The sequence below is a fragment of the Eulemur rufifrons genome, chromosome 15 (assembly GCF_041146395.1).
Source record: "Eulemur rufifrons isolate Redbay chromosome 15, OSU_ERuf_1, whole genome shotgun sequence".
In the NCBI taxonomy this organism is placed as follows: domain Eukaryota; kingdom Metazoa; phylum Chordata; class Mammalia; order Primates; family Lemuridae; genus Eulemur; species Eulemur rufifrons.
In genome coordinates, this window is record NC_090997.1 from 68,789,614 (window position 1) to 68,801,822 (window position 12,209).

Here is a 12,209-nt window from a genome sequence, read left to right on the forward strand (position 1 = left end):
AGTTAATTTTAGGTATTAACTTACTGGATTGCAGGATGCCTAGATGGCTGGTGAAGCTTTGTTTCTGGGTGTATCTGTGAGGGTGTTTCCAGAGGAGACTGACGTGTGAGTCAGTGAACTGATAGAAGAAGACCTGCCCACAGTTTGGGAAGACACCATCTATTAATAAGGGGGCCCTGCTTAGACAAACTGATGAAAGAAGGGTGATTCTCTCCTCTCTCTCTCTTCCAGAGTAGGACACCTTTTCACTTCCTTCCCTTGGACATCAGACTCCAGGTTCTTTAGCTTTTAGATGCTGAGGCTTGCACCAGTGGCCTCCTGGGGGCTATCACTTTCAGCCTCTGACTGGGGGCTGTACCCTCAGCTTCCCTGGTTCTGAGGCTTCTGGACTGAGCCACATTATTAGCTCCTCTGGTGCTCCAGCTTGCAGATGGCCTATCACGAGACTTCTTCACCTCTGTGATTATGTGTGAATTCCCAAATAAATTTCCTCTCATATATTCTGTAAGTTATATCTATCTGGAGAACCCTGACTAGTATGACTAGGTTGTTATGTGACTCAACTTTTCTGTCCAGACAGAAGGCTACAGATTTAGTTCATGAAGAAAATGAATCAGAAAGGCTATGAACCCAGAAATGAATAGCTAAGGGTAGGGTCAAGGTGCTGGACTGAAAATGGGAAATGGGGAAAGTTAAATACTAAATCATGAACCCTCTAACCCTTTTCCCCATCACATTCTGATGTCTGATTTGTGCCCCCAAGGCAGGAGATTAGAAAATTCCTCTGCAGAGAAGTTGATTGTCCCACGAGAAATGAGTTATAGATGTCAACTTTTAGGAAGTTCTGCAATAGAACAGTGAGGTCTCCATTTTACCACTCTATAAGGAGGCCACCAATTGACAAATAAACAAGCCCCATAGACACACAGCTTGCAGTAGGTTTCTTTAGTGTCTTACTCTTAAATATGAATGGATACATGGATACTCAAGGACTATCAGGCATTTGAGTACATCCTATGGCAGGTAAGATGGAAGCCAAAAAAAAAAAAAGAGAATGAACTCTGAAGAAACAAAGAAAGGAGAAAAAGGTTCAATGGAAACTATAATTAATATCCTCAGAGTGATAAGAAAATTTAATCTTTGAATAAAAAATAGGAAATAGTTCTTGGGATTAAAAATGTAATCACAGATTTTAAAATACATTATGTCATTAGAAGGCTGAAAGATAAAGCCCAAGAAATTTCTCAGAAAACAGAATAAAAAGAACAAGGGATGAAAAAGAGGGGAAAAAATCAAATGATAAATTGTGTTCCACATCCAACTAATAAGAGATACAGAAAGGAATAACAGCAAAATCAGTGGAAAATTAATTATCAAAGAAATGATACTGAACATAATTTTCCCAAAACATTACTTCTCATCCATTCTAAGTTCCCACCAAAATGAAGGAGGAAGCAAAGAAAGTGTAAGATATGGAATTCAAGAAGCTCCTCCAAAATGAGGGAGAACAGAAAGAAAATGAAGGAAGGAAGGAATAGAACAAAGAGAGGGAGAGAGGGAGGAAAGAAGCAATTCACAGATCACTTTATGTTTGTGATCTTTCTGAGAGAAATATACCCTGTAGTAAGCAGAATAGTGGCTCTCAAAGATGTTCATGGCCCAATTTACCAGTACCTGTGAAAATGTTACCTTACATGGCAAAAGGGAATTTGCAGATATGATTAAGTTAAGGATCTTGATGGGGAGATTATTTAGGTAGTACAATTAATCACAAGGGTCCTCATAAGAGAGAGACAGCAGGTTCATTGTCAGAGAAGATGTGACAACAGAAGCATAAGTCAGAGTGATGCAATTGTTGGAAGGGGTCCAAAAGCCAAGGAATGCAGCCAGCTTTGAGGAACTGGAAAAAGCATGGAAATGGATTCTCCCCTAGAGCCTCCAGAGGCAACACAGCCTTGCTGACACCTTCATTTTAGCCCAGTGAGACCCATTTTGGACTTCTGATTTCTAAAACTGTAAGATAAAAAATTTGTGTCATTTTAAGCCAATAAGTTTGTGATAATCTATTAAAGCAGCAATAGGAAACTAATGCACATCTCTAGTAGTGTCTTTGAGGATGAATTAATGATTAGTATGTAGAAAACCAAGCTAATGATAGAAAACAGACAATTATTAACTTTAGAACAAAAAAAAACTATACAAGGAAGAAAATATAATTATAGTATACCATGAAATGTAGCTCTGACCACTATTTATGTAACATTATTTACATAAACATTAAATATTGATTTAACAAAACTAATTTGATAGAACTATACTAGAGGCTATGAGATGAGGAAGTAGGCATAAGAGTGTGTGTGTGTGTGTGTGTGTGCGCTCGCGCGCACTTGTGTTGTGAGGCTAGTGTGGTAAGAGTATGGTAAATTCTCATCTTATATAAAAGGATAACAATAGATAATATCTATGATTTTTAAAAATGAAAAAATAGCATTATAAGTATATGATTTAAAATTTTTACTTAGAAAAGAGATACCAATACGAAATATCTAAACCAGTTGAAAATGGTCACTTCTGGGAAGTGGCACTGGGGATGGTCAGGAGGGAAGTGTTAATTTTCATGACAAACTTATGGGACTCTTCAAATGATATACTTGTATTATTTGATTAAAATAAAAATTTAATTTGAAATTACTCCGCCTTCTGGACAGAAAATAGATTGTAAAGGAGTCAAGGTGGATACAGATCGCTATTAGGATACTACTGCAGTTTATAAAAGAAATGGTGGAAAGTTGAAAGAGGTGTCAGTAAAGATAAACCAGGCAAAGATGAGGGCTACTTTGGAGCTAGAACCAAAAGACAGGAGGCACTGTTAAGGGAAAGATAAGGATGACTCCTAAGTTTTTTAGCTAGAGTTTCTGGCTGCATGATAGTATGATTATAGAGATAGAGAGGCCTACGAAATGAACAGAATGGGATGGGAAGGGGTAGGATGGAATCAAGAAATCTGTTTTGGTTTATTAAACTTGAGATGTCCATCGGTCATCCAAATGGAGGTTGGATATATGAGTTCAGGCCTCAAGGAAGCAGTCAGGGCTGGAGATTTGAATTTGGGAGAAAGTAGCTAATAGGTAGATGGCTTTTAAAAGTACAAGGGTGAATTGTAGCACCTACAGAACTAATGCAGAAAAGTAAATTGTATCACCTAGGAAACTAATGCAGAAAAGTAAGAAGCCTGGAGCACCAACATTTAAAGGTCAGTTAGAGGAGGAGGACTAAGTAAGGAGGATCAGAAAGAGGAGGCATGAAGTTGAAAGAAAGCCATGTGTTTCTCTTTGGAAAACCAAAAAAGCATGTAAACTGGAATCTGTGGTGCACTGCCCAGATCCTTCTTCAAGCCTAAAGCACTTTTTCCCCCCACTGCTGAGGGCTCTAGACCAAGTTCCACTCCAGAAACTGCCTTCTGGTCAAAGGGAACTGTTGCCTTACTCAAGATTAAGCCCTCTCTCTGGATTTGATTCAGTGATATCCACTGACTTCTTGATTCAGGGATATAAATATCCAATAATTGCTTGATTCAGGGATATAAACATGAACGTCTAGCCACAATCCAGGGAGGATTATGAAGGGCCATCCCAGCTCCTGTAATATTGTCTAAGGACTCTGTTGCAACCGCATCATAATTTATCTCCCTGTAGAATCCTGTCTTCTCACCCCTCACATTATTCCTGTAGAGTACTATGCAATAAATGTTAGGTGGAAAATCTTGTTTTCTGGATGAGACCTGTGACAGCAAGGATACATGGTATAAGAGTGATAAATTCTCATCTTATATGAAAAGTATAACAATAAGTAATGTCTATGCTCAAAATTCAAAATTCTTCATAACTTTATTATAAAATAGGCTTTGTTTTAGATAATTTTGCCATTCTATGCTAACATAAGTGTTTTGAGCACATTTAAGGTAGTCTAGGCTAAGCTATGACGTTCAGTAGCTTAGGTGTATTAAATGCCTTTTGACTTACAATATTTTCAACTTAACAATGGATGTATTAGGACATAACTCCACTGTAAGTCAAGGAGCACTTGTATTGCTCATAGTTTTGGAGGCTAGAAGTCTAAGATCAAGGTTCAGGCAGACTTGGTGTCTGGTGACTGTCAGTTTTCTCATAAGCAGTGCCTCTAGCCTCACATGGTGGAAGGGGCAAGGCAGTTCCTTTGGTCCTCTTTTACAAGGGCACTTATGCCATTCATCAGGGCTCCACCCCCATGACTTGGTCACTTCCCCAAAGCCCTACCTCCTAATACCTTGACATTTTGGGGGGTAGGTTTCAAGACACTGATTTGAGGGAGCATAAACATTCAGACAATAGTATCTGCCTAAGTAAGAAAAAAATATCTGAGTCAATGGGATAGAACCTTTTGCTTTTCCATCATGGCCTTTGAAAGAGGTAAGCCAAAAGGGCAATGAGCTCCCTACTTTTGAGGCAGTAGCTTTTGGAATAAAGAGACCACTGAGAAGTAGATTCTATTTTGATAGGCAGAGTTGGGAAAGATGCCATAGAAGGTCAGATCTTAGAAGTTGCTGTGGTTGGCATTCTAAACAACAAATGAAGTAAACGTTTTGATACCAATCCTGTACCTTCAGTTCTTCCCTAGATAGGAAAAGCAGGGACTCATACCCTGCTGAGCAGAGGTCCAAGAGACATCATTACCATCTATTCAGCCAGATCTATCCTGAGGCGAGACATGTCCAGATAACAGGAATCTTCTTCAGGAGTGTGGAAACAAGTGCAGACCACCCAAATGTGAACAAGCAAAGAGAAATTTATTCTAAGCTTACAATAGCAAGGGAGTCAACCACCATCACTTGCAAGACTCAAAGACCGGCAGAGGGATGGGAAAGCTTTATAGTGGAAAAAAGGGTAGGCTTCAGATAAGCCGTGATTTGAGGCTGCTTGCATGGAGAAGCTGTAGACAGACTAATTAGAAGCAGGGCATCCTATGTAATTATCCAGGGGTGGATGCGTATTTGGCTTTCTCTAGTTGATCTTAAGTTGGAAGTGGAGACAACAATTAGGGAAGCTATCAGTTATTAATTAAGTCCTGGCCATTTGGGATAGATTGCTACAAGGTTATTGTTTGGCTTCCTGGACTGGTTGCCACACATAATAGTCTGATTTCTTGGACTGGTTACTGTGCGTACATAGTAGGTTGGCTTCCTGGGCTAGTTACTACAGGTTGTAGTTTAGCATTCTATTTTTATATATAATCCGGCCACTGTCCATTTATATATTTAGTCTCTCAGGAGGGAGGAGGGACGAAATAAAAAAGGAACAGTATGGTCAGGTGATTACGGCAAACAAACTTCTCTGACAGTAAGTACTTCAATAGTCTTATACAGTTTCCTTTGTTAAGCTTTTCTTCCCTTCTCAGTCATATATACCCACCGTTAAATAATCTCTTCTCTCTGTTTATTTTTCAACTATTGAACATAGCAAACATAACAATTTGTCATTATGTTTTTCCTCCTAATAAATTTCAAACTTCTTCAGGGTAGGAATCATGTGTCATTTATTTTATACAGTCTGTTCCTAGCATTGCATCTGGATACAGTCTGTTTTCAATACTGTTTGTTGAACTCCAGGGTAGATTCCAGGGCTGCACGTGTGTTACACTTTACAGTACTTTATCTGGGGTTATTCGTTTAATGTCAATGACTACATTTTCGTCAAAAATCCACAGGTGTTATAGAATCCAAAACTATAAATAAATGACATACTAGAAAGCACCAAAGAAAATGAGCAGAGCATATAGGAAGAAGTTAATGAAGCTGAAGAAAGCGAGAGCCTCCCCATAAGCTTCATGAGGCTGAGATTTTTACCACTTTTTTTCACTGTTGTACTCCCAATACTGTATCCGGTGCTTGGCACGGATTACATCCTCGGGAGTGAATGAATGAGAGGTCGCCCCTTGGCACACGGAGAAATAGGGACAGCAGGGTACCGCCTCACCACAAGAAGCACGCCAGTAAAATCCAGGTGTCGGGCGCAGACTTCTCTCTCGGTGTGTGGAGTTAGGGAACGCGCTTCCCCACGACCCTCGGCCGGTCTGCGCGGCCCCGCCTCCTCCGCCGCCGCCGCCGCGTGCAAGGGCTTCTGGGAGCCGAGCCTCAGGGTCTTAGAGAAGGGGCGCAGGTGGCCGCCATCTTGGGTTGCGAGCCGGATCGCTACGCTCCACGCTAGGGGCGGAGTGGCTGCGCCTCTCTTACCCGCCGCAGACGTCGCCGCTGGGGACTTGGAAGTCTGGGCACTGGAGAGTATCACGTTAATGGGTGAGTAGGAGTGACACAGGCCAGGTCGGGGGAACCTTGGGTTTGGACCTTTTGGGAGCTACTAGTTCCTGGGGCGGGGGGGGGTCCACTATTTTTATTTGTCCCTTACTTTACGAAGGGTTCAGGACCTGGCCTTTCCAGGGTGTTTTTCATCTTTCTCTTGGGGTGACAACGGTCGCGGGGGCGTGGCGGCCGGACCTAGGCGCGGTGAGTGCAGATTCGCTCAGGCAGGCTGTCCTCGTAAGGAGCTTCAGGCAGCCGATCTCAGCCTCTCGCTGCTCTGCCTCATCGTTTCTCCGTAGTTCTTTTCGCTAAATGGTCTTGCCAAACGTTGCCACTCACTCCTGGTACCCAGCGACTGTCTGGGTCCGACAGCTTATGGAAATTCCACAGTGCCTAGAGAAGGGGCGGGTTCCCTAGCGTGGGCCTACTGGCCGCACCCTCTACCTGCCTGCGGGTGCCTCCAGGTGCTCAGTCCCGACGCTGGCAAGCCGACGTTCGACGCTTCTGATAGCTTCCTTCCAAAATGAAAACGTAACGGTGTGTCATCGATATGAGTTAAGAGATGAAAGGATTTGAAAGCTGTGAAATCGCATAGTGATACTTCAAAATAATATGACATTGGCATTAATCTTGAGCTTTTTAGACACATGTAAAAAAAAGAGAAAAAGACTAATGACTTGTCCGTCAGTTACAACACTCGATAATGACATATTATGTAGGAAAGTGGCTTTCTTGCTAAGCAAGGAACAGCTCTATCCTTCAGACCTAAGTATTGCTTATTTGGTGTTAGAGGCTGTAGTCGGCACTTCCCCCTTTGTGCAGTCTTGTAATTTTGGTAATGAGGCACCCACATCCATAGAAATGAAGGCTTTACTGGCATAAGAAATTCTGTTAATAGATATTAAAGAAAGAAAACCCCAAGTTCAGTTTCTAGTTATTTGCCCAACTTTAACACAATTTTTCTAAAAGCTGGGTTAAAAATAAGCTTGTGAATGAAAAAAAAAATCCTCCGTTAGGCAACTTTAAGGTGTCTGAATAGCATTTCTTATATTTAAAATAATTTATGAGACCCCCCCCCCCAGCCTTTGATGTAAATTTTCAGTGAACAAAACGATCCCATTGGGTGAGGCACCTTCAGGGATAATTTTCCTTGGCCATAACGTTTCCTTAAGGGAACTGCAGTGACAATGCAGGTGTTAAATAAGAAGCAGGAAGTTAGTACTATAGAAGAAAAAGGAACAGGTGATACATGAGTTGTTGGGGCTACATTTTATTTGGTTAACAAATTTATATTGAACCATTTTAATGTAGTTGCCTGGATTAACGGTCTCAGAAATAGTGCGTGTGTGGTAGAGGAGTGGAGCACAAGGTGATCCAATCAGATGTGGAAAGAAAATATTAGAATTTCTATTTGCTTACCTTTTAAACCTATCCTATTTAAAAACTTTTTGTGTGAATTTTATAATGGAGTAGTATATTAAGATAGTAATACATACGTGGAAAATACATGGAGGATGAGTGCACAAATATATTTTACATACATATTTTGCATACATAATTTACCCAAATATATTTCACATATATTTGATGTGTGATGAAAAAAGTTTAGAGGCCAATGGCCTAGAAAATGCCACATATGTAGGCGATAAATATTTAAGAGGTTTATTTCCATGAACATAACTAAATATTTTATACTTGTTGATCATAATTCAACAAGTAATGTTGAGACCCAGTTTGCTCTGCAATGAACTCTGATCTTTATTTTTTCGTTCCAAGAGTCTAAGCTCTTAGTAATGAGACAGTTTTTTTATATATAAGATAATTAGAGAATAATGATAAATACTGTTATTAATAAAGCTGTATCGAGCAGTTTCTAATAACTGTAGGTGCACAAAATATTGCTGAAATCCATTAAATATTTAATATTTTAAAGCGGGATTTTGGTCAGTTATAAATGCATTTTAATTTTTAGAATGTACAGAAGTTAACTTCAAAAGTTAAGAGTACCTTTTAAATCATTCTAAAGCCCTCAGCTCATTCCAGTCTACTTTTATTTTCTCCACTAGTGAAATTGATCTCGCTGTCTTTACCAGTGACCTAATTATCAAATCTGATGCCTGGTATGGTATTTGGCTTATTGTAGGTACTTAAGTTGGCTAGATGACAACTTAAAATACTCCTTTATCTCCTGAAGTCCCTTCTTTTGTAGTACTCTTATTTTCTTCTGATTCTCCTACTTCTCTGATGTTTTTCTTTTTGGTTTCCTTTCCTTTTACCTTTTTCCACTAAGATGTGGATACCCTCAAGATTCTCCTTTGATCATCTTTCTTTTGTACCTCTACATGATATTTGAATGATCAGTCAGGACTCCTGTCCTGAGTTCTGACCCATATTTTTAACCATCTGTAAATCAAAGACTCCTTTGTGTACTCTAAATACTATAAATTTAACATGTTTAAAACTGAAGTACTACACATCTATTAGAATGGCTACAATTAACAGCAACAACAAAAATCTTGACAATACCAAGTAAAGACAGGATACAAAGCAACTGGAACTCTGATACATTGCTCATGTGAATGCAAGACGGTGCAGTCACCGGGGAAACTGTCTGCCAGTTTCTTATAAAGTTAACATGTACTTGCCATATTATTCCTTAGTCCTACTCCTAGATATATACCTGAGAGCAATGAAAACATATGTTTTCACAAACACTTATGCATGAATGTTTACAGCAAACTTGTAACCGTCAAAAACTGAAACCCACCACAAACTGGAAACCACCCAAACGTTCTTCAAGTGGAAAATGAATAAACTGGGATATGCCCATACAGTGAAATATTATTCAGCAATAAGAAGGGCAGACTATTGATAGATGCCAAAAACATGGATGACTCTAAAATACTATGCTAAATGAAAGAAGCCAGATTCAAAAGACTACATACTATATGATTCCATTTATGTAAAATTCAGCAAAAGGCAGAACTATAGGGATGGAGAACAAGTCAGTGATTGCCAAGTGTTAAAGGTTGGAGGAGGCCAATAGGAGAAGGATGAGGGAGTTTTTTGGGGATGAAAGAATAATTCTATGTCTTGATTGTGATGGTTGTATGTCTGTTCATTTGTTAAATTTGTAGAACTGTATATTAAAAGAGTGATTTTTTAAAATTTACATTTAAAAATAAACTTAAAATAACTGAATTCATTATTCTTGTCTCAGAAACAAGCTGGCAAGCAAACAGAACAACTGCTGCTCTGATCCTCTGTCTTGGTTATTTTGTCATACTGCTGAAATGTCTTAAGTTTAAAGTCATAGAGTCATCCTCAACTCCCTTTTCTTCCTCATCACATGTCTGTTAAATTCATTTGGCCTCTAATTCTTGTTGAATCAATTTCAGAAATGTTTCTGGAATCCATCCTGTCTTCTATATTTCCATTGTAGTTACTTGTTTAGTTCAAGTCTTCATCATCTCTTTTATCTCTCCCTGGAATTGGAAACAACCTTCTCCTTCACCTCTTTAATTCTGCTCCTTAGGATCAAGTCCACATTTCTCAGCTGGGTTATATGAACCATATATATTCTTATCTGCCTTTATAGTTTTATTTCCTGTCCTTCTTGTTCAGGTATACTGAATTTCTGACTGTTCTATGGTTATGCCAGACTTCTTGAAAAACTTTGCATATGTTTCCACTGAATGCTTTTTGCTTCCCATTTCTCTTTCCATCCTCTTCCCTGGCAACTTCCTGCTCATCTTTTAAGATAAAATAACTGTGAAGCTTGTAGAGCTCCCTAAGGCACAGTTAGTTGCCCTGTCTTTTGTGCCCTCACAGGACTTAATGTGTATGTTTAGTGTATTTTACTGCTTGTAGTGAAATTTGCCAATTCATTAGTCTATCTCTTCTGTATCAGGTATGGCAGATAGATGCCAACCTCTCTGCTTGTCTTTACTTCATGAGCTAATTGATCACAACATTGTCCGTGGTTGGACATGAGTATGTCCTCCGGATTTATCAGACTAACATACTAGGTACTCAAGAATTATCTCTCACGTTAAATTCAAGTTGAGACCCTGCTTTAGACTGATTTTTTTCTTGATATGTAAATCCAGAATAGGTTATAATATCAGTATTTTGGTAGTAATATCAGACCATGCCATTGATATAAAAATATCAATAATGTTACATTATTAAAAAGTTTATAATTTACTTTCTAAAAGTAAAACTAGTACATATATTTCAAATATAAAATTTCATATTTATTTACAGTATTTTATATATACTTAAAATACTTGTGTAAATGTTAATGTTTTAAGATATATTTGTAATAGAACTATTTGAAAATAAAGTATACATATATTTTAGTATTTGAAAAGAATTAATTATACTGGAGTACTGAAAACTGGTATTGTGATTATGACCGAAGCCATGATTCTTCTGGCTTTAGTTCTTAAGGCAGTGCCTTAAGTGAGTATTTGAGGTGTGTTTATTGAAGCCTACTAACTGTATTTCATTAAAAATAAGATGATACTATGTTGGTTATTTCCTGACAGAGATATAAGATGCTTCAGAAAGGTTAAAATACTGTGGGGGCGTAGGAGAATGGGGAAGGTTGTTGCATCTTAGAATCAGTAAAATAAGGGTAACAACTTTTTGTTTCAACCAGAATTATTTATTTAATATGTTATTTCTAAAATATTTGGTCATTTTGCTCCAATCTTGATATGAGAGTTAGGGAATTATTCTTTGTACATAATTTTCAGAATGGATTTTGTTGGTCTGTTTCATCAGTGATACTCAGTTTAGTTGCCCTGCAGTGTCTTGTGTTGTTTTGAGAATTATCAGTCTGTTTTCTTCTCTCCTTCCCTTAAGATGCCATGGCTAGTCCAGGGAAAGATAACTATAGAATGAAAAGTTATAAGAATAAAGCCCTAAATCCTCAAGAGATGCGTAGACGTAGAGAAGAAGAAGGAATACAGCTTCGAAAACAAAAAAGAGAAGAACAAGTAGGTATCTTTAAATATTTAATTTTGTTTAACAAAAAAAATTTATATAGAGATTTTTAGATGTTAAATTATTATTGCTAATTTTTAGATAATTTAAATGGAAAATTAGGATTGAACATAGCTAAATCTATTTTTTAATTTATTATATTCCAGGTATAATTGCAGATTCATGAATCAGAATCCTTTGCTATTTTTAGTCACTGAGAAGAATGGCTTTTCTGTTTTGTTGATAAACCTTTAATGTTAATCATAGCTCTACCTCACAGCAAAGAAATTTTAATTCTTGAGTCTGTTTAGATCACTTCCATTTGTCATTGTAAAATTGGCCCCCTACAAAAACATGAATATACTTATTTGCTGCTTTGCAGGTTTCATAGCTCTTGCACTAAGTTAATTATAGTCATCTTTCAGTGCTACTCATACTGTTGCTCTTATAGTCTTGTCATCCAGATCTCATAGCCTTCTCTGTTTATACATTGCATGTGACATAAATAATAGAAAATCATTTAAGAGTACATCTCAACATTTTTCATTCCAAGATATACTTAAATTTAGAAATATTTAAAAATAAATAGGAGGGTGTGGTCTTCACATATACAAATTAAAACTGATGTGTGAAAAGGACTAGCAACAAAGAAAGTAGAAAAAGGCCTGCTTTAGAAATGTGATTATGATTTGTCATCTCCCTATCTATAGTACCTAGCACAGTCTTTGATAGGTGCTGAAAAAAAATCCTGTCGAATGAATGATTAGAAAGAGAAGTGGGTACAGATTGAAGAAGAGCAGTATTTATTTAGCTATCAAAAAGAATATAACCATATTTTTTTCCTTAAATTTTGATTTAGGAAATATATAATCATCCCTCGATATCA

The 12,209-nt window shown here is 37.9% G+C and overlaps 1 protein-coding gene across 1 annotated transcript in view; it reads left to right on the forward strand.

The window, feature by feature from the left end:
- Positions 1–6,203: 6,203 nt before the first annotated feature.
- Positions 6,204–12,209, forward strand: part of KPNA5 (karyopherin subunit alpha 5) — a 38,951-nt gene continuing 32,945 nt past the window's right edge. The window contains exons 1-2 of the mRNA XM_069488061.1: positions 6,204–6,331; positions 11,204–11,337. Of these exons, the coding sequence (XP_069344162.1) occupies positions 6,328–6,331; positions 11,204–11,337 (138 nt within the window). The 5' untranslated portion in view covers positions 6,204–6,327. The remainder of the gene's footprint in view (positions 6,332–11,203; positions 11,338–12,209) is intronic.